General features: G+C 38.4%; 1 protein-coding gene across 3 annotated transcripts in view; it reads right to left on the reverse strand.

Annotated features, from left to right (window-relative positions):
* The window catches only part of tjp2a (tight junction protein 2a (zona occludens 2)), a 47,157-nt gene continuing 24,150 nt past the window's right edge, over positions 1–23,007 (reverse strand). For all 3 annotated transcript variants that reach the window (XM_052116938.1, XM_052116937.1, XM_052116936.1), the window contains 22 exons: positions 21,145–21,198; positions 17,070–17,194; positions 16,856–16,958; positions 15,745–16,459; positions 15,474–15,577; positions 14,872–15,025; positions 12,988–13,099; positions 12,682–12,800; positions 12,431–12,533; positions 12,100–12,250; positions 11,250–11,358; positions 10,898–11,117; positions 10,591–10,775; positions 8,812–8,907; positions 8,640–8,719; positions 8,335–8,545; positions 7,065–7,165; positions 4,096–4,317; positions 3,348–3,449; positions 2,484–2,756; positions 1,093–1,175; positions 1–979 (listed from right to left, as the gene is read on the reverse strand). In XM_052116938.1, coding sequence (XP_051972898.1) covers positions 808–979; positions 1,093–1,175; positions 2,484–2,756; positions 3,348–3,449; positions 4,096–4,317; positions 7,065–7,165; positions 8,335–8,545; positions 8,640–8,719; positions 8,812–8,907; positions 10,591–10,775; positions 10,898–11,117; positions 11,250–11,358; positions 12,100–12,250; positions 12,431–12,533; positions 12,682–12,800; positions 12,988–13,099; positions 14,872–15,025; positions 15,474–15,577; positions 15,745–16,459; positions 16,856–16,958; positions 17,070–17,194; positions 21,145–21,189 — 3,585 coding nt within the window. In that variant the 5' untranslated portion in view covers positions 21,190–21,198 and the 3' untranslated portion in view covers positions 1–807. The remainder of the gene's footprint in view (positions 980–1,092; positions 1,176–2,483; positions 2,757–3,347; positions 3,450–4,095; positions 4,318–7,064; positions 7,166–8,334; positions 8,546–8,639; positions 8,720–8,811; positions 8,908–10,590; positions 10,776–10,897; positions 11,118–11,249; positions 11,359–12,099; positions 12,251–12,430; positions 12,534–12,681; positions 12,801–12,987; positions 13,100–14,871; positions 15,026–15,473; positions 15,578–15,744; positions 16,460–16,855; positions 16,959–17,069; positions 17,195–21,144; positions 21,199–23,007) is intronic.

Genomic DNA, 23,007 nt, shown 5'->3' on the forward strand with positions numbered 1-23,007 from the left:
TAAAAGTGTGTTTTATTTATTCATTTTGAAATTTTAAAATACCTTAATTTCCCACAAGGCTGAGTTTTTGTAGTTGTTCGCCCGAAGTACTGATCATAGATACGTACCAATAGTGTGAACATTTCACATTGTGCATTTATAATGTGAATTATATTGTGAATACATTTAAATTCTTTACAATATAAAGATGTTACACACATTTAATAACATAAACCATTTTTTAAAATCAAAATCATAGTATAGTAATATATGCAGCAACTTAAAGTAGCTTATACCTGTTTGATCAATGGCATTAAGGCACTCAAGCAAATGTTTTTGAAAATCATATTTATACCACTTTTACTTTTGGTTTATGGCAAATTTCAGTGTGAAGAAAGTGTAACGTCAACTCCATCTAGTAGCTTTCACTAAAGACTGATACATGACATTGTGGGAAAATAAAATCAACTAAAGACATACAAATAGATCAAGACAACTACAAACATCCATGAAATATATACTGATGTTTCATCGAGAAACATGGCAGATATAAAAAGACACATAGACCTTCTTGACATGACATGCTTATATTGCAAGTAATGCATATGGCAAACAAAAAACTTGTTCGGTTTTGCATCTCGTTTGTCTGTGGCTCCAAGTGACACGTTGAAGAGAATCACCCTAAATTATATAACTGACCACTTTAATTTTCTTAAAATAATGACATGTGTAAGAAATACTCTTCTATAGATCCAATGCAATCAAGAGATTCAGCTCTGTTATGTTGTCACTGTGTTTAGAACATGAGTTTCTTTGGTATATTGGACATTACAGTTCAGTGTCGTTGTATTTCTGAGGATTGTAGTAGCCTCTGCGGGTTTGATCGGCCAACTGGCGTCGGTATTCTTCCTCGTCATCATCATCGGCACGGTTGTGGGAGCGGCTCTCTGAATATGGTGGTTTGGAGGAGGAGCTCAATGATTCAGAGTTTGAGCTGGAGCTGAAGGGAAGAGAATCATTACTGATGTAGGGTATCATTGAAGAAAACTGCCCATTGACATGTAATTGGGAATTGTAGAGATGTTGGAATGAGAGCTTCAAAACAACGCTTACCCGATTGGTTGTGGTCTGTTCTGATTTGGTTTTAGTTTGTTTGGAACTGCATAAATGTCTGGATGTTTCTGAGATATTTCCAGCTGTCAACCAATAAGACAAGAGGTTTGTCTGAATACAAGTTTCATAAATATAATAAACATATTAAAATGTAAATCATACATTTTCTGCTCTTCTAGTATATGCAATTTTGTTTTATAATAGTAATATTTATTAGGTAATCTCAAGAAACTGGCAAGTCATTATTAGGTCAGACACTTTTTTATTTAAAAATGCTATAGTAATGGTATTAGTCCACTATCATATTTCTTATTTTATTCCACTAGATGTCAGCAAGTACAAGAACAATTATTTTTTTCTCCATCACCTTCAGTGATAAAATGCGATCTGAAATGTAGGGGACACTAACGCATTTTAGCCCTCACAGATGTGCAGTCCATAGACATTCAGTCTAATTTTCAGTTCATGCACCACCCCAAATGTTTCATCAAGTATCTTGGCCTCTGAGTGGACTAGAAACTTAATCTAGGTGTCAGTGGAAAGAGAGATCCTCCCCTTTGAGATGACGTATAACAACGTATCATCAATAGTCGTTAACATACATTTACGATCATTTATTTAGCATGCTTATCCTGCAGGACTGCATATTTTGTTCTTGACATCTAAGATATAACAATGGATTATTCACACAAGCAAGCTCACAGACAAGTAAAAAATGGCACATTTTTGTATTTAAATTTTTTGAAAACTGCATAGTTAAGAGCAAAAATAAAGCTTTTAGATATTTGGGGCTTACAGCAGCAGTGATCGGCACATAAGAGACGTTTGTGTTTGATGTCTTACAGATATGATATTTCATTTTGTGATTCTTTTGAAAATCTTAAAAAATATCACTAGTTCAACAAAAAAAACATTCACATTCCTGAGAATTAGAGCTTTCATCTGATATAGGACTCCATTTAAGTGCTATTTAAAACACTTTTATATTCATATTCATATTTCTACCACATGACCTCTAGGTGGTGCTGATATGCGATGCGAAGGTATTCAGGACTTTTTTATTATTTTAAGTAACATAAAAGCAGACGTGATGGTTATCCATCATGGTTATGGTTATGTTCAGATTCTAAGCTTTCAAACGATACCACGTATGCCTGACTCGGAGACGTGAACATTTTAAGCGTAACTTTGTATCGGGACATAGCGTACCCTTATGACCTGCCAGCTGGTCAGCAGAGTTGAAGTTAAGAAATGCATAATGTATCATGAACTAACAATGAACAATATTTTGTTACAGGATTTAATTTTGGTCAATATTAATAATAATATTATATAATGCTTGGGTAATTAGTATGTGAAAACGTGTATATGCAAGTTTATGAGACACAAACCCGTGCTTGTTCAGCCTCCTGCAGCTCCAGCATCCTTTTGGCTCTGGCCAAGTTGTCCATTTTCTCAAAGGCCTTCACCTTCCCCATGAATGAGAAGTTGGAAGGGTCGTCAGAGGTCGAGTCATTGGCAGGGCCTGACCGCGTGTTAAAGCTGGGCTTCTGAGCTACAGGCGGTGGAAGTGGTTTATTACTGACGGGCACATCGCTGCTCACTGTACTGCTGGATCGCGAGTCAAAGCTTCTGGAGTCAGCGGCACGTGATGTTGACCTGACCTAGAGTAACAGGAAGTGATTGAAGTTGCTCACACATTTACATACCCCATATTTCTAAAAAATGTTTTTAAGAAATCATAAAAATGCTTTTTTTTGTACTACTATAAGGCATAAGATAAGATATCAATGACTTCAATTCACTTAAAATAGAATGTTCTGTAAATTAAAATACATATTATTTTATTGGGCAATTGCATGCCATATTCTTTATCAAGCCTACACATCCAAAACAAGCTAAGAACTATTTTATACATCAGTTAATCAAAACAGCACCTATAATAATGGTGAAATTGTTCCTGTTATTAATTTTACAGCAAAAGCAAGCAACAGACATGTCTGTGTATGTGGTTATAAAGCTCATTTGCTGCGGTTGCAAAAATAATAATACGTTATAAACACATTTATAAATTATACAAATTTGACAACCTATGCATTGATGTAATTGACACTTTTCTTGATTAGTTAAATGTGTTTAAATGCTAAACATTATACAGATTCTGCAAGAGCTATGTAACATTATGAGAACAACTGTAGTTTGTGTGTTTGTTATGGGGGTCAAAGAATATTTCAGGAAGAGATAGAGGGGCTTACCTTAGGGGGTTCTGGGACAAATGAGGGAGGTGGGCTCTGGTCCCGCAGCACCTCTCTGCTTCCAGATTTCTTTATACGTGCATGAGGAACAGGCATGGCTCTCTGGGTGGGTGTAAAAAAGTCATAATGTAACAAGACATCTGGGTCATTGACATAATGCTCAAATCTGTTTATTAATTAAACAACAAAACATTCAAAATGCAATTCATACAGAGGGTGTTTTTTTTGTGGGTCTTCAAAGTCAAAAGTCAAAAATGGATTAACAGTTTTGAGTTTGTAATATAGAATTAAAAAGCCATTAAAATGCTGAAAATAAACTTCATAATACCTTATATTTAAAAATCTAGAAATACACTTATTTGTTTACTTATTTATTCAGCAAATGCACACTTATTTGCCATTTCTGCATTGCTTTGTCCAAGTCAAACACTTTTGTATTTTTATTACAGTATGTGCTCTATTAATGTTCAACCTGAATGTGTGTTAAAAAAGCAGTTTCATAAGAGACCTGCAGGGGGAAGTGTGTAAAGCTTAATCCATGATTGCACATGGCAGTGACTGTATTTGAATCCAACTTCTCACTGAGCTCTCATCACGGCACAGAATTTTTTTTTTCCCAGGAAGTGTTGGTGAAATGATCAGTAAATCGGGCAAATAATGTGCTGATAATCTGCCAAATCATAAAATAACACCGAGGACGTGTCTTTAGGGATGAGACAGGAAATGAAGTGTACACAAATACACTTACCTCCTCACTAACAGGCTCAGATGATCGACTGATTGCTGAAATTGGCTGTGGTTCATCAGTGGACTCGTCAAGCTCGTTATCTGTGTAAGCTCCGCCCTCATCGGCCGTGTCCTCATAATCGCTGGTCAGACGGCTGTCCATGCTCAGGTAGTCTTGGCTCATAGCAGACAGGTATGACATACGGTCATCGTGGATATCTGGATCCTCCTCTGATCTATCAAGCTAAAAAAATACATAATATGCAAATTATTTAACTTTAGGGGGTCTGATAAAGTGTCATTTTACATACAATAGGACTGGGTAAAAATAGCGACTTTCAGATGCATTGTGATCTCTTCATTAGAAGATCTTGAAACACAAGTTCGATCTTTTGCTCTATGCTCAACCCTCTACTACAATGCGAGTAAATAATTTGCATATATGACCAAATTCTGCATTTTGCTACAAAAATGTTTGTGATTGGCCACTGGCAGGTAAACGTGCAGATTTCATTAATGGAGAATGGAGAAGTTCATCATGAGATCCTTTCACTTTTGAGAGTAAAAGTTTAGGTTTTTGTTCTGTGTTATGTGTGTGTATATATATATATATAAAAGTAAATCAACAGATACAGAAATACTCAAACTAGCCCATCTGGCATTAACAATCATGCCACGGTCCAAATCACTGAGATTAATTATTTTCCCCATTCTGATGGTTGATGTGAACATTAACCAAAGCTCCTGACCCGTATCTGCATGATTTTATGAACTGCACCTCTGCCACACGAATGTTATTGACGAGGGGGACCTACACAATATTAGGCAGGTGGTTTTAATGTTATGGCTGATTGTGTGTGTATATATATATACACATATATACATATACACACACGATCAGCCTTTTCTCCCCAATTTGGAATGCACGATTCCCAATGCTCTCCAAGTCCTCATGGTGGCATAGCGACTCCACGCATCTTATCACATGGCTTGTTGCATGTTATCGCGGAGACGTCGCACATGTGGAGGCCCACGCTATTCTCCACGGCATCCACGCACAACCCACCACGTGCCCCACCGAGAGTGAGAACCACACATTATAGCGACCACGAGGAGGTTACCCCATGTGACTCTACACTCCCTAGCAACTGGGCCAATTTGGTTGCTCAGGAGACCTGGCTGGAATCACTCAGCACGCCCTGGATTCGAACTCGTGACTCCAGGGGTGGTAGTCAGTGTCAATACTCGCTGAGCTACCCAGGCCCCCCAAGACATCTTATTCACCAAAATAATGAAAAACTAATCATTTTTATAATGTACCTAGTTAAAAGGTCCCCTGTATAGTTATCAGCATTAAATGAGAGATGATTTCTTTCATATGTAAGCAAAATGGACATTATAACTGAAATATAGCAAATATGACTCAATTTTGAATCGGAATCGAATCGGGAAATCAGTATCAATACCCAGCCCTAATTACAACACATTTCAAATTCTGCTTATGTTTCAGGGGCCGGTTGCACCAGCCATACATACTAGATATAACGTAAATGGGCACCAAGTTACAATTTACACACTACTAAATATTTGAGCGCTGAACCATTACACTTGGCTGAAACGCAAACCCTGCATATAAACTAAATGATTACGGAAGCCTCCAACAAGGAGTAATGGTTGGAATGAAAATTCAAACTGATTAAATTACATCAACATCTAACGTTTTGTGTGACAGAGTTAACATAGTTAAGACGTATATGATAATGCATACATTTACATTCTTTTACATTTCCTAGAGAACATTATGTAAAAACTGTCTTCTTAGCGGACACCGATCTCAAGGCTGAACCTTCCTGTGAACGTCATCTGGTGTCACTCATATGCCAAGTTTAAACAGAATTAATTTTTGCATATCGTATTTCAATGGAAATGTAATTAATTACCATTGCCCGTTTTGTGAGACAAAAATAAAATAAAAGGATTGAACATCAACTATAAAAAGATATCATTAGCCACTTTTCCACCATTGAGCCAGTGCGAGCCAGGGCTATCAACTTGGTCAGTCGGGGCCTATAGCCTCGGATCTGAAAATAGATATGGATTCCCACCATCGGGGGGAATAATAGCCCCTTAGCACTGCCCTAAAACCTGTCCTTGATACCCAACCCTGGTGCCAACATCAAACACACTGCTCACTTTACAAGCAAGAGTTATCAGAGGTATCAGACTCCGGAGACTAGTTAGTCCCCTGAAATGAACATGGATTTGTACTGTGCCCACAATGTTTGTAATTTAATCAAACCTGTGCAATTGTGCACTGCATACAAAACCTGGCAAGTTCGGGGACAATATACTTCTTCACACTTTCATTGCGACAAACGCCGCTGATCTGACGTTGCACATTTTTATCAGCCCAATTATTAGAAGAGCTCTGATTTCATCTACTGACCATTACTGATGATTCTACAATCTCCATTGGTCTGTTGAGGTAAGCTTGTAACTAGGAAATAAATATCTTGGTGCTGACTCTCTTACCTCACTCAGCTAAACTCCACCTTTGCCAATGACCCAGCCTAAATCCCCAGTTTGCATTCTTTGGCCCAATAGTAATTGGCAGGCCAGGGCGCTTGGACATTGGGCCCGATGAAGCCCTGAGGAGGCATGATGATCCCCTTAAAGTGACAGTGGGAACACAACTGGCCCTGGCACAGACTAGAATGTCCTCTTTTTGCCCAATAGTGGAAATGCATGACTTTTCAAATTCCCTGTTCCCTAAAAATTTAAAGGCTGCTCATTGGATCAATTAGGGTAAACGTCATTTTATGTGACTATGCATTACATTCCGCAGAGCTTAAGATCTTCAAGCCAAGTCTTGCCTTAAGAACTGGGGGTGCAACCAAATTAAGCATTGACCTAGTTGCAAACTAAGCCCTTAGTTTGAACTTTACATCCATTACACAGCTTGTGTAACCCAACTCAGATATACAGACTTACTTTGCCTTCACAGACCCAGACGGCTTTGTCTTGCTGTTCTCGTATGATGTCTTTCAAACTTCCAAACCAGGCGTCATTGGCAGAGTTCAGATCAATGGTAGCTGGACAAGGAAAAATGTAGGCAAACAATGTTCAGAACCTGTAAAGTTAATTTTAAAAAGTGGTGCTTGCCCGTGAAAAACTCAGCCATGATTGGTAAGCAGTTTCTAAAGTGTTCTTTGGGTGCATCTCATCTCACTCCCTAGCTCCCCATTTCATAAATCAGTATCTTGTGAACACAAATTCGGGCACTGGCATGGGTGTTCATCCACTGAACACTGAACTTACGACTCGATTACCGGCGACACAATTGTGAGGTTGCGCATCTGGTATTAATCAAAAACGTTGCTGTTTAAATGACACTCGTGCATTTCCGTGGTAGATACTAAAACGAACAGCATTATTATGAAAGCTACATGGCATAATTGAAGACATAAAAATATAAAAGGAGTGTATTTTTTTCTTCTATGTTTTAAATATATCTACAATAACATTTAAAACATTGCTTCCCTTTCATGAACATTATGGATGAAAGAGATTTCAAGCAATATCTCTTTTAAAGAGAAAATATGGCTTTGACTTCATAATTTTACACTTGTGCTCATCCTTTAACAGATTGAGAGACTTCAGGAGAAATGACAACTTTTCCAATCAGGGAACAAAGAGAGCAATAAAGTTCCTTGGTTTTTATGGTGCATTCTGGTCATTTGTAGTGCACTGAAACGATTTGGCAAATGGGACAGCCCTTGATATGGCTGACTCCCTGGTCAGTGTCCGGACTACTGAACTAGAGAACTGATTGAGACTCAACCTTAGTATTTTTTGTGTGTGTGTTTTTTTTTTTGCATGTTGCTATGTGGTTGCTAAGTTGTTCTGGTCTCTAGATACAGCTATTGGCTGGCAAATGAAAACCATATGTCTGGTTGCTTGAAAAAGTTATAGCACACATCCCCTCAACAAGCCACTTTTTTGAGGTATCATTCATGTCCGTAACACAAACGGTGCAGGTTAATTTACATGCCAGAGTGTAATACTTATTTTTAAGGGTTTGTTAAACTCCTATTAGGGATAGAAGTACTAATACTAGAGTAATGCTTGTCTTAGCAAGCACTAATAACAGCTCAGACATTTCTTGTCCCTAAATCATCTCAGATGGCCCTTCTTGTATACTTGGTGCTGATCAAATTGATCGTACAGTAGATGTACACATTAAGTGGCGAATCTGACTAACCAGTGAACAAGTGTGTGCAGTTTTTCCGTAGTTTAACTGCTTGCTCGTAAAGCTTTCGTGCACTGCGGGTGGATCCAGAAACCAGGCGGTTTCTCATGGTCTTCACTCCCTGCTTGCTGTCTGGATTGAGGAAGATGACGATGGGATACCACTGAGTGTAATTAAGGGTGTCAACAGCTTTGGGCGTGACATCCAGCAGAGCGTGTTTATCCTGAAAAAAATCCAAAATAGAAGATTGTTTCTCTGATATTAATACATTTTTGTTGCATATAGAACCTCACAAATTAAAAGTGAGGAGTGTTTACCTGTTCAATGATCTGGCGAATAGTGTTCAGTCTGACCACACCGGATGACATCTCTGAGCCTGCATCTTTGGGTTCGGTCTCTGTCAAAACACAAAGACAAAGAGATCAAGTCATAAACAATGAATATAAATACACCTCATGAGGTCTGTCATATTGGTTGTGAATGGCTTACTTGCAATGACAAACTCATCTGGAAGATCGTTGGCCAGTTTTTCATCGGCTGCATCTGAAATCGGGCCAAATAATACGACGGGTCGTCTAAACCCAGCTGGTGAAGGAAAGACACAGTTTAAAAGGTGTATTACATCAAATCTGTTGAGTGCCTCACTAAAATGACAAAAAATAATATATATCAGTGAGGGCAAAATAGATTTTGCAAATAGAAAATATTAGAATAGAAGAACAGGGAGCCCTGCAACAGATGTCATGGCCCCCACAAAGCCCCCCCACTGATCATCGAGTCAATCTGAGATTACATGAAGAGACAGAACAGTTGAGACAGCCTAAATAGATAGAAGAGCAAGAAGATTGGAACATCCTATCTGTGTCCAGGTGTACATAGGAGAATTGGGGCTGTTTTAAAGGCAAAGGTGGTCACACTAAATATTGATTTAGCTTTTTTATGTTTACTGGACTTTGTATGACATTAAGTGAAATGTTTTTTTTATGTCATTATTTTGAAGACATCCTCACTGTGCAACATTTTTCACAAGTGCCTAAAATATTTGCACAGTACTGTGTATATAGATTATTATATAACATTTACTTTACTTTGAATATTTTAATAGCATTGTAAATGTATTACTTATTTATTTAGAAAAAACAAAACAAAACAAAAAACAGTTTATTTTAGTAAATCTATATATATATATTAAAAAAAATGAATTAATTACACTATATGTCGATTAATTAATTGAAATAGTCACAATAAATCTCATCAATATATCACAGGAAAGGCCCCCAAATGAAAATAACTTTGTTGGTGAAAAGAAGGGGGTGCGTTGACCAGGAAAATAGAAAATGGCACTCTATGTCAAAAAGGTTGCAACCGCTGGATTAGACAATACAATATATATACACAGTTTATTTCCATATTATTGAACATAAGCCTATCATTGGCCTATAGTCCACAGCAATCCATTCTGCACATGCATTTTTCTATTCAAATTTAAATATCACACTAAAATATTAAATACACATGTAATAATTGTAAAATTAGGAAGAAATATACTTTCACCAAAACAACTAAAATATTGACATTTATTTCTGAATAAACTAAATGCATAAGTGCCTCAATTAAAACATTACAATTATCAACAAAAGAGCTCCAGTTTATTTGAGTAAAACACTGTTACAATGCCAGGCAGAATATTATGGATCTTACTTTATGTAACTTTAAGGTGACATAGTTTTCAAAGTCTTTTGAATACACAGGAGAGGAATGATCTACCGATGCATATCAAGTGCATAACAAATATGTTTCAGTCCGAAAGTTAAATACTTTTTTTTTTTTTTTTAGATAAATTGTGTTATTGATGAATTGTATGTTAAAATAATGTGTGTATAATTGTGATATTTTATTGTATTTAAATTTAAGAAAGTTAATTTATGATACGTGTGGACATATTATGTAAAGGTTAGGACTATCAATGCCAGAGTACCTGTTGCCAGGAATGTCATCTGTAATTTAATATCAAGGACCAGAATGAAAATAAGTTTTTAACTTGATTGTGTTATCCTTGACAAATGAGTTGTGATTTGTTTCACTTTTTATTGTAAAAACCAACAAAAAACACACCAAATACATAAAAAAAAGGTCAAAAAAGTAAACCCTGCCACTACAATATAATGTTTATATGTAATAATTGAATAATGCATGTATAAACAAATACTGTATAGACACAGGCAAAAGTTGTTTTTTTTTATATACAGAAATTGAATGATGCTGTACCTTCTCGTAGCACCACTCTCTCATAAGCAGGGAAGCGTGTAGTGACGGGTGTAGCACTGAGATCCTCTCTGCTCTTACGAAGATCTTTTTTCTTGGCTGCCCTTTGACCTCTCAGCCTCCAGAAGTCTCCTCTATCATTGCCAGCACCTTTTTGTGCATTCTGGACATTTGCCATCTGCTCAGCCCTGATAGTAAATAGAATAAAAGTATCATAAGTAGAATCATAAGTATATAGAAACATCCTAAAAATCTGTAAAAACGTTGCATCATAAATCAACACACACACTCAATCTCTCTGGAGTCTCACCTGCTCTTGCTGGGTATGACGCCCTTCTCCAGCAGATTGTTGTCATTGTCTGTGCGGATTGCGAGCCAGTTACCAAGCTTTCCGTCATACAGGGTGTCCACCACTTTAAAGATCTCTCCTCTGGAGAAGGTCAGGCTCTGAGGAAGCTCCTTCTCATATTCAAAATGAGTTCTGATGAAGAAGTTATCTCCTCGCCCAGACGCCAGGATGTCTTTATAAACTAAAATCAAAACAGTGATATTTTTCATATTGTGCCTTCACTGTACTTTGATCAGACATTCTTAATATAAAATGTATAGATGTGTACATTACAAATGATAAACTCAGGCTACAGAGAGGTGTCTTTAAGTACCATCAGGTTTGCTTTGAGCCAAGATAGTCACAGCTTCTCCTTTGGGAATCTCCAGTAAATACAGAACTGCATCTTCTCTGACCATTCCTCTGAAATCCATATTATTCACCTGCACAGTAAAAAACTTGTGTAGGCGAAGCTTTGCATTACCATTTCAGAATATTTACGATTTTGTGTGCGCGCAATTATTTCCAGTTTGTTCATGAACAGATTTCGTGTTTATAAAAAAAAAGTTGGCCTATAAATACCTATAGTACATATATATATATATATATATATATATATATATATATATAAATAATGCATACAAATGAACCTCGGATCGTAATATGAGATCAATTTGCAAACATGCTAAGGTGATAAATATGCATGCAAATTTCACCTATTCAATATATAATGACGCATCGAAAATTATTTGAGGGCAATTGACAATTAAGCTGATAAGTGGGTGGCGCTATTATGATCTATTATGATTCAAGAGCTATAAAGAAGCCACAGATTGCCTGGAGCTCACTGGGTAGTTGGGGCGGCCATTGATTTGCCATTATATTTGACAAATTTGTGAAAAACAGCATTGCTTCATACACGCCCGGTGAGAACATAACAGTTGATGAACAACTGTTCCCTACCAAAGCGCACTGTTGTTAACACAGTACATAGCCAATAAACCAGACAAATTTGGCATAAAATTCTGTGTGGCCGCTGACGTTGAAACAAAATACATGCTGAACACATCCCTATCTAGGGAAAGACTCCAGTAGGCCGGTTATCGGACCATGTTGTCATGCTGACATAAATGCAAGACTGCATATTTCTTCAAGCATGGAGCACTTAAAGAGCGATGTTGCACCTTCACGATCTGGTCTCCGGTGCTGAGTCCTTCAATCTCTGCAGGGCTGTCCTCCTGAACGCCTGCGATAAAAATTCCCACGTCATTTCCTCCAGCTAGACGTAGACCAACGCTTTCCCCTTTCTGAAAGCGGACCATCGCAGTGTTAGGGCTGTGGGAGAACATTGTCATAACAATCAGTTTTTTCTTTCCAAATCAACAGAATGCTTTTACTAACTTGCTGCCAATAGAATCAAACAGGGATTTTAACAGATGGTTAAGTGAGAACAAAGCTTTCATTCTGAAATACAACAGCTTTTAAGTTCAGTCTAATAGAAGATTCAGTACAAACCCATATATTTGCTGGTCCTCCTGACTGGGCCGCAGTGGGACCTTTGGCAGAGGTTTGACTTTTATTGGAACACTTGCTTTTGGAGCCACATTTACCACTGGAACTGTTGTAAAAACAAAGTACACTCTCTAAAAATCTGTTCTAAATTTTGTCAAGCAAAAAAGGTTCTGCTTGGCATGTAAATCATGATTGCATTAAATGATTCATGCATGACATAATTCAGTTCAGCATGGATTATTATGGATAGGTACCTGGTGACTCACTGCGAGGCTCCTCCTTCTCTATGGGTGGAGGTGGCTGCTCCACAGGAGCTGCTCGGAATGGAGTCGGCATCGCTCCCATTTTAGCCAGTCTGTTAGGAGGCTCATCTCTACCAACAAAATGTTGACAAGTAGTTAGCCTAACTCTTGAACACAATTTGTTTGTTGATATGATTTTTGACTAGCACTACATACTTAACTGCATTTTTCAGTAGCTTTACAGTAGCATAGCTGTTTAAAAAAGTAATAATCGCTGATCACAACTTAACTCTTGTAGGATGTCAGTGTGAGTATTACCTGTTTTTGTCTTGTAGTCTCTCATTAGAAGAGTGTGAGGAGAGGTCTGAATGATGACTGCGTCGCTCATCCTGAGGAGAATATGAGCGATATGACTCAATCTCTGAGATATCTGCAACACACATTATATGTCATATTACATGTTAGTTCTGGTATTTGAGTTTGATTGGACAAGTGGTATTCCAAGAGTGCTGATATTTAGTATAACAGCACTGGGATGCTTCATAACTTGTTTCACTCCACCTGTCTGTGTTCGCTGTTTTACAAATAGCGGTGGGGATTTAGAATCATCCCAGTGACTGAGTCTTTTAAATCACTAAATAAATTTGTTCAGATTCATTCACTGATTCGTTCAGTGGCCATTTCTGCAGATTACATCTAGGTGGTGGCAAAAGAGTCTTTTTGCTATGAGGGAGTGTCAGTGAATCATTGACTCAAATGATTTGAATCATTCACTACTCAAATATTTTAAGTCAATGATAATGATTCATTTACTTAAAAGTTTGGTAAATAATTACAAAATAGATTATGGTAATAATGTCCTTATCCCTGAAATACTCTTTCTTTGCATAAAGCTACAAAGTCTCGAAGAGCTTAGATATTCATCTGTCCACAGTAAGACAAATTGTCCATAAATGGAGACGATTAATTACTGTGGCTACTCTCTCTCTCTAGAAGTGGCCGTCCGGCTAAGATGACTCAAAGGGCACACAGCAGAATGCTCAATGGAGGTAAAAAAACCATTAGAGTTACAGCTAAAGAAAGCTTCAAGGAATCATTGGAACTGTTTAACATCACTGTTTATGAGTCTACTATACGGATAACATTAAATAGGCATCACAAAGAAAGCCACTGCTTTCCAGCAAAATACTTCTGCAGCCTGAAGTTTGCCAAAGACCACCTTGACACTCCACAATGCTATTGGGAAAATGTTTTGTGGACTGATGAAACTATGGTTGAATTGTTTGGGAATTCAGCAGCACTACGTATGGCCGACTTCGAGTATTGTGGGTTTATAAGTGCAATTGCAAGGTCAGCTCAAGGTACTTTTTTAGCAAGGTTGAGCTCATTTGCTGAAAAAACATCATGCAACAATGTAAAAACAGGTCTCTAGCGTGCAAGCAAATGTGAGTGAAAATTACTGCATGTGAATGTGGAATTATTTGGCCACACCGGATGTCTGACAATGGTCATCAAAGCTTTTGAACTTACACTATCAGAATCAAAACTCCATGTGCATCTAACCTTAAATACGAAAAAGATACTTGTGTGATGCACGTTGCATGAGTAGATGCATTTTTTTTTTACCACACAAGATTAGGGTTATTTCATTGCATATTTATCTGACCTTTATGACACAACCATTTTTGGCGTTTCTACGCTTGAGGCACACAAAAATAATTTTTGCCAGTGAGAAATACATGAACTGGGTTTGAATGTTATTTTAGAAATTAAAAGAATGGTAAATCTCAGAAGTTTATTTGCGTACCCCCCAATTTCAACTCACGTACCCCCAGGGGTCCTCGTACCCCAGTTTGGGAAACACTGTCCTACAGGACAATGTCAGGGTGGCTGTGCACCAGCTGAAGCTAAGCAGAAGTTGGGTGATACAGTAGGACAGTGACCCTAAACATCAAAGTAAATCCATCTTTTAGAGTAGCCTGGTCAAAGCCCAGACCTTAACCCAAAAGAGATGCTGTGGATTAATGCAGAAATTTTAAAGGGTTCACATCCTTTTTCTTGCCCCCTTTATTTTTTCCTCAAACAAATTATAGTAGCAAGTCTAAAAGCTGTGCATCATAAACAGTGACTTTTGAATTCCTTTTTTTACATTGTCAAATGACTACACAAGACTATTTTGTTCGGGTCTGGAGATCCACTCACCATCCATTTCTGAGTCGCTGTCAACCATTGGTGGGACTCTGATGAGCACCTGAGTGCGATCCCTCTTTACCACCAGTTGCAGCTTTCCACGAGACTTTTCGATCAACTTTCCTGCATCACCCAGAGATAGATTCTCTGTGACTGTACCGTTAATCTGAGACATAAAAGAGAGGGAATGGATGAATGGACAAATTGGATGGAACATCTAAAAGGTTTGAGATTCTCAAACTTTGAAAAACTACTTGAAATGTCATTAGAATTCTGTATTTTCGAGTAAACAAGGATATTCTACAACAAGACAAAATGTAGGATGGGACTTGATTGTATACATTAGGAATTGATTGGATGATGAAAAGTGGTTACTAAATGAAAGATTTTTGGAGGGTAGGGGATGAACAATTAAGACGAAGATGAACATATTGTCATCTGAAAAGGAAAGTCGCTTTATTGGCAATGCAAGCTATTGTGCCATTTTGACAATTACTTTTTATTTGGAATAACGAGCATTGATGAATAATTAATAAAGACCAGAAATGTTGATTAAAAAGCCATAGTTTATTTAATATGGATTTAAAAACATTTGAGCCCTTTCAGAGACATACTTTTAGAATAATGTCGCCTTCCTGTAGTTTGCCATCTCTGGATGCCAGGCCTGTACTCGTCATTTCTTTGATGAACAACTGACTGCCAAGACGAAGGCCATATTCTGGATAAATATGAGAAAAGAGAATGCTAGATGTTGGCTGCAGGTTGACACAGGACCATTAACTTCATTTGAGCATTTTAAACAAACAAGCAAATGAAAAATGAAGTATTAGATGTCATGTTCAAAAAATAAACTATATGAATGTGATGAATGCGGTATATCTCTACCATCATTGGGTCGGTTCTTCAGAAGAGTAACGTTGAGGGGCTTTTCCAAAGGTTCATGGTGTTGCGGTGAGGGAGGTGAGGGCGAACGGTCCAACCGGTCCCGACTGTTACCCCTCTTCATTGCTTCGTCCTGGCGAGAATCGTACTTCCTGCGGTCATGGTCACTGGCTAAATTCTCTCTGCTGTATTTCTTTTTTGGTTCAGGCCTATACTGCGTATCTGGACTGTGCGATCTGTCCAACGTATGATCGCTTCGGTATCGCCTGTCTGGACTCCGATCTACGTCCAGATTGTGTTCGCTACGATAGCGCCTATCCGGGCTGTAGTTGTGATCCAGCTTCCGATCACTTCGGTAACGTCGTTCTGGACTGCTGGGGTTATCCAGTGTGTGGTCCCTACGATAACGCCGATCGGGGCTAAGTTCGCGGTCCAGTATTCGCCCGCGGCTGCCATCTCGTCGGTATTGTCTATCGGGGCTCACGCCACGCTCCATGCTCCTTCCACGACTGCGTTCGTAGTCACGATCGTGTTCGTCTGCATAGCCGCCTCGCTCCCGTTCTAGACTGGCATCGTGATCAGGGTAGCTGCGTCCACTGTAAATGCTGCGCCGATCCTGCTCATAGTCGTCATTGTAGTCACCGCTGAAGACGCGGTCCTCTGGAGATGGGGCACGTTTAATCATGCTGACAGGGATCTTCCTAGCTCGCTTTATTGTCTGGAGAAGGGGGCACAAAAATGTATTACAATTCAATACTTCGATCTGGATTTCAAATGGCAATACAACCTAAATTTGAGCTAAAAAATGTTGTTCTAGCATCAAGTTCTCATTGTAAAACAGACAGTTCTGATCCTGGTTGTTGGTTGGTCGAAACAGTGTTCTAGCTTTGACGTGAAAAAACTTTTCACCTAGCTACTGTGTATATAAATGTGCAGCACCAAGAGAGGCCAACTGTTAACCTAAGTTTAAATGTCATTGACTATATCTACTAGTGGAAGGAGGGTACTTAATTTTGAAATAAAGAACTGTATATAAATGATTAAGTAATAAAATGTGAAATACAATTAATAAATGCTAATTTATATGATGGAGAATTCAAAGCATTACACTCACAATTTTTGCTACTTTGCCACACTTGCGGAGAGTCTGCACTGCAAAGGGGTGTGGGACGCCATCCATGAGCACAGCATTCACCTGAATTACTCTGTCATTTTCACTGCATAACATGAAACATAATTAGACAAATGTTTGTTTACAATTAAAATCCTTAGAAACGATATTTCCAATTTCCTTGGGTGTGGATATGCTTAATAATTGCATTACTTACAACAACAAGCCATCTGCAGGACCCCCTTGCAGCACATCGGAAACGACGATTGACATTTCTCCACTTTCTTCGTTTGGGTTGTCCCGTCCTCCAGACACAGCGATGCCAAACCCCATTTTGGAGTCCTAGATAAAGGCACATTTGCATGTTGTGTTTTTTCAGAGCATTAACACGGTTCAGTCATGACATTCACCTGAAAATTTGTAGCATGTTAATGTGGGTAGCATGTCTGCGTATGTTCTAGCAGTAGCAAGTCACCATACTTGCTCTGCTGCAAGTAATTATTTGTCAGTATAAGGGCTTTTCCAAGAAGGCATGAATGTACACTGCCATTCAAAAGTTTAGGGTCACTTACTCATTCTTAATTAAAAAAAAAATTCTTCTTCACATTTTAGAATAATAGTAAAGTCATCACAATGATGGAATAATAGAAATGGAAATATGGGAATTAAGTTGTGACTAAAAAAATCCAAAATAAATCAAAACTACGTTATATTTTAGCATCTTCCAAGAGGCCACACTTTGCCTAGAGTTTGCAGAAATGTGCTCTTGACATTTTCTCAACCAACTTCTTGAGGCATCACCCTGGGATGCTTTTTAAACAGTATAGGAGTTCCCATCTATATGTTGGGCACTTAGTGGCTGCTTTTCTTAATTATTTGGTCTAAAAGGCGGGTGCACACTGTACGATTTATAATAGTCCTTTACGGTTGTTGCTTGTCAGACTGTACGATAGACATCGCCAATCGCCATGGCACACCGTGCGACGTAATGCCAGACTGCATGATATACATCCTAGCTGCCTATGGTCCCAATCGTCCCGATCAGTGAACATGACTCAAGTTATGGGAGTGTTGCGGAATAGAAGCGAAACAACGAAATTTGCCCACCACGGAGAAGCATTTTTTTTTCTCTCCCCTTACTGAGTCTTTCAATTTTGTATAACAAGTCACTGGTCCTACTCACAATATAGGTACTACATTAGATCTGGTGTTATCATATGGTCTTTCTGTGTCCAACTTCGAGGTCTTAGATTCAATAATGTTTGAATCTGTCTCTACTTGTCCTCTGCCTTCTTTTTCTCAACACTTACGTCACTCCAGGTCCATTCACTCATCTACAGCCAATCTGTTTTCAGAATTTTATCTAACGCATTTCACAGATGATGTCATAGCTGGACTCGACACTGAATCATTGGTTGAAGATTTTAATAAATCTTGTACTTTTGCACTTGATAATGTCGCTCCACTCAAGCCAAGGAGAGTTAAGGGTATTTCACAGCCTTGCTTAAATGACTTCACCCGCGCTCTCAGACAAGAGTGCAGAAGAGCAGAGCGAAAGTGCAAAAGAGACAAGCTTCAGGTCTCTAATGACATCTTTTTGTTTAACAAACTATCAGAGAGTTGTAAAGGAAGCTAAATCCAAGTTTTTCTCTACAGTAATCTCTGATAACATAAATCAACCAAACATTTTGTTCAAAACAATTGAATCTGTTTGGAACCCAACTAAAAATGCTTAACTGGATGCCACCCAAGAGAGCTGTGAAACATTTTTAAACTTCTTTACTCATAAAATTGAGCAGATTAAAAGGTGTGATTTTAACTTCACAATTTGATCAACCACTAATTCCCTCCCCGTCCAGCTCCCTGACTCACTTTGAACCAGTTACATCAGAACAGCTGATGTAGTCTCTATGAAGTGTTCCAGTTACAAGCAGGATAATCTATCTCTACGCCTTCTTAAAGAAGTTTTTATGACTATCAGTTCCAGTGTGACAGCTATAATTAACAGCTCATTAGGAAGTGGAGTTGTTCCAAGGAGTTTTAAACATGCAATTCTACATCCTTTGTTAAAACCTTTTTATAGTATTGTGGAGTATTGTGGAGTATCCATAGTATTCTCCACAATTGTCTAGAATGTATGGTTGGCATCCAGTGGATGGCCATCCAGTGGTTTTCCTCCTATTTAAAAGAAAGGACATTTTCTGTGAATTTAGGTCATTTTTTTTCTACCTCGGCTCTATACCAGTGTGGTGTCCCTCAAGGGTCAATCTTAGGACCGTTGTTATTTTCACTGTATATGGTTCCTCTGAGCTCTATTTTCAATAAGTACAGCATATCTTATCACTGTTATGCTGATGACTGCCAATTTTATTTCCCAGTGAGTGCAGACAAGAATTGTTAATCTGAGAGTGCACTAAAATGCTTCAAAGAGATATAAAATTGGCTGGCAAACAATTATTACAATTAAAGCAAAACCGAAGTTCTTATTTTAGGTTCCTCCATGACCTCCTTACCTGGCCTGGTTGCCCATTTAGGCCTTCTGACGCCGAATGTACAAGATCATGTGAGGAGTCTTGGAGTGATTTTAGACTCCTCATTCCTTTTCAATAAGCAGATCAGTGCTGTTGTCAAGGGTAGCTTTTTCACCTTAGATCCATCACTAAAATAAAACATTTTCTTTCCAATCAAGACTTAAAAATTGTGATCCACTCACTTATCACATCTAGGTTGGACTATTGCAACTCATTGTACATTGGTCTGCTCCAAACTGCGTTATCCTGCGTTATCCCGCCTACAGCTTGTTCAAAATGCAGCAGCTAAACTTTTAACACGTTCAAGAAAGAGGGACCATATTTCAACGGTTTTAGCATCTCTACAATGGATTCCGGTGAAATTCAGGGTTGATTTAAAAATATGGATTTTTGTCTACAAGGCACTAGCTGGTCTTGCGCCTCAATATATCACTGACCTTCTACACCCCTACTCCCCCACCAGAGCGCTTAGGGAGGAGTCCCCTACCAGCCGCTGAAACGGTGGTTATAATGTGGTTCTCACTTTCGGTTGGGCACATGGTAAGTTGTGCGTGGATTGCAAGGAGAATAACGTTAGCCTCCACATGTTCTAGGTCTCCGCGGTAACATGCTCAACAAGCCACGTGATAAGATGCGTGGATTCATGGTCTCAGATGCGGAGGCAACTGAGATTCGTCCTCCGCCAACCTGATTGAGGCGAGTCACTATGCCGCCACGAGGACTTAGAGCGCATTTGGAATTGGGCATTCCAAATTGGGCAGAAAATCCAAACCAAAAAAAACAAAAGAAAAACAACTTGAGGCTCGGGTATACTTCGTTTTTCCGCCTTTCGGGGATCTCGCACACGGTCGAGCGCTCAGTCTTTTAAAGTATACTCTTTTGACCATGAGCGAATATGTATGCGTTCGAGTCATGCACACTATGACTGCTTTGTGTTCCTCTTTTAGTACAGCGTAAAGCAGGTGTGTGGTTTGTTGCCTGTACAGCTGGAGTTGCGCTTACTGTCCACTGCTGACTGAGACTCATGAAAACAAGAAGGTGGCATTTCAATCCTGAATTAATCTGATTGTAGGGAAATTCACTATTATGTTCCAGGGGTATAATTAATTGTGTAACTTAACATTAGAAGAATAGAACACATTATTTTTACATAATTAAATTGCACTGAATTACGCTAAATCAGCAGACATATAATTTCTTTAGTTTTGATTTTGGGGTGAAATAAGATCTGTCTCTACTGTATTCTGTTCAATGATAAACAGGAGTGATACACACAGGTAAGCAGGTATGCTGTAAACTCGGTGTTCTCAAGGTCAATTATCTTGCAAATCCAGAGCACAACGTTGATATACAGGTAAGTATAAAACAGATAAGCACTTCACTACTGCAGCAGAGCAAAAGGTGAGTCCAAGGAACTTTCAACAAGGCTAGACGCTGACTGAGAGCGAGAGTGAGGTTTAATTGCATGTCCAAATTAGGTGATAATGAGCTGCAGGTGTGCGTGAATAAAACTCAGGCGAGTGAGAGCGGGTGACTGATGGTGAGGGAGATGGATTCCGGTGGATACGTGACAGTGCCTGCCCTTTTCCTCTTCAGATTATGGAATAGATCTGATGAGATTTCAACCCTCCCTGATCTCTACTTTAAACAATCAAAGCTCAGTTCTTTGTGTACAGCATTACTCAACCACATTAAACCAATACAATTATCATCGGTATCAATCATTTTGCACTCCAGATAGACAAATAGTGAAGTACTCACCCGCTGTAGGGTCACAGTGTACTGTTCCCACACCGTCTCCTCCATGACTGGGTTCTGAAACAGAACAAGCTGTTATGTACAGGACAATGATGGACAGAGTCAAGTTACAGTGGATATCAGTGATCTGTAAGGCAAAATCTGCAGCGTAGTGCTGCCACAGTGAAAAAGTATATGACCGTTTCTCTTCAGCCCAATAGAATGTGGTAATCGAATTACTCAATCAACTGACTGAACACAAAAAAACCACATATTCAACCAGAAATAATCTTATTTACAGGAATAAAGAAATGCTGTTACATCATGAGGAATTTTGAAGTAATTGTTTTTATTTTAGAATGAAAATAAACTGTACACTTCCAAACTCAAAACTTCATCCCCAGTTCAAAAAAATGTCTTATTCAGTATTTCTGTGACTTTTTCCTAATGCACGATTGATGAATCCATTAATACATGACTGCCCACATTTACATTTGATAATACAGAGAAAGAAAAAACGAAAGAAATAATGATATGAGTGAAATATGTTGAAGTGTGCCAAACCTTGTTCTATTCTTGGCTTTGTGTAGCACCTACTGCTCTGCATATATCGTGACGTATCTAATGATCTCATTTGAGTTTTAAATGGCAACCTGAGTGTGTGCGTCTTCAAGAGTATTCTTTTTTAATTATATTTTGCTATGTATTATTATTTTTGTTTAATCTTATGTTGTGTGCTGTATTGTGTTCAAAAGTCAGAGATAAAGAGATGTTTCTATTTCAAGGCTTTAACGTCAGATAGTAATTTTCCATCGTCTTTAATTGGTATAATAAGACTTGTTGTACTTGTGCTGGTCAGATGAAGTCAGACTGAGCATTGAGACAGACACAACCAAGATCATTCAGTAAACACAGCTCAATTTTACCACTCTTATTCTCATGTCTGTTGCTCTATGTCACTGCTGTCTATGCCTAGTTCTTGGACTGGTAAAAGTAGAAGAGTTAACATAACAGGCTGTTGACAAAACTCTGATATTTGGATATTTTCTGATTGAGAGAGATGTCTAGTGGGAGACTGGATCTAACATTTATTCAGCAGGATGGATGACCTAACAACGTTTTGAAGAATCCCAATATTAGAAACAAGCAGCTAGTTTATTTTTCCTGATAATTACAGGTCTCTGATCATTTCAGTCTGATATTAACAGTTTGAATGGCACATTTAGATGCAGACTGCTGAATGAATCTGTTACAGTGTAATGTAGACTTTACAAAGAGACTATTATACAAGAATAAGGGCAACACAAACTGAATTGGACCTGATAGAAAACCCACAGCTTTCGTGCAAGTGCAGCAAAGCTTGGTTACACATTTCACATGCAAAATGGGCGTTTGCACAGGAGGACTTAAAAGGTTATTAAATAAGCTCTGGGACATAATAAACGGATTAAAATGTATGGTATGACCTCTTTAAAATAAAGGCCTACCATATTAGATATAAATTATTTTAAAAGAAAGACTGGCCATTGAGTTTAACACTATAAATATGACCCTCTGCATGAGTATTAGAGCCACGTGACTTCATGCCCTGTGAAACGCCACTAGTTACCTCTTCACCCACCGGCACACACACACACACACACACACACACACACACACACACACACACACACGTTGTGTTTCCATGTTTTATGGGGACTTTCCATAGACATAATGGTTTTTATACTGTACAAACTTTATATTCTATCCCCTAAACCTAACCCCACCCCTAAACCTAACCCTCAAAGAAAACTTTCTGCATTTTTACATTTTCAAAAAACATAATTTAGTATGATTTATAAGCTGTTTTCCTCATGGGGACCGACAAAATGTCCCCACAAGGTCAAA

The sequence above is a fragment of the Xyrauchen texanus genome, chromosome 44 (genome assembly GCF_025860055.1).
Source record: "Xyrauchen texanus isolate HMW12.3.18 chromosome 44, RBS_HiC_50CHRs, whole genome shotgun sequence".
Classification (NCBI taxonomy): domain Eukaryota; kingdom Metazoa; phylum Chordata; class Actinopteri; order Cypriniformes; family Catostomidae; genus Xyrauchen; species Xyrauchen texanus.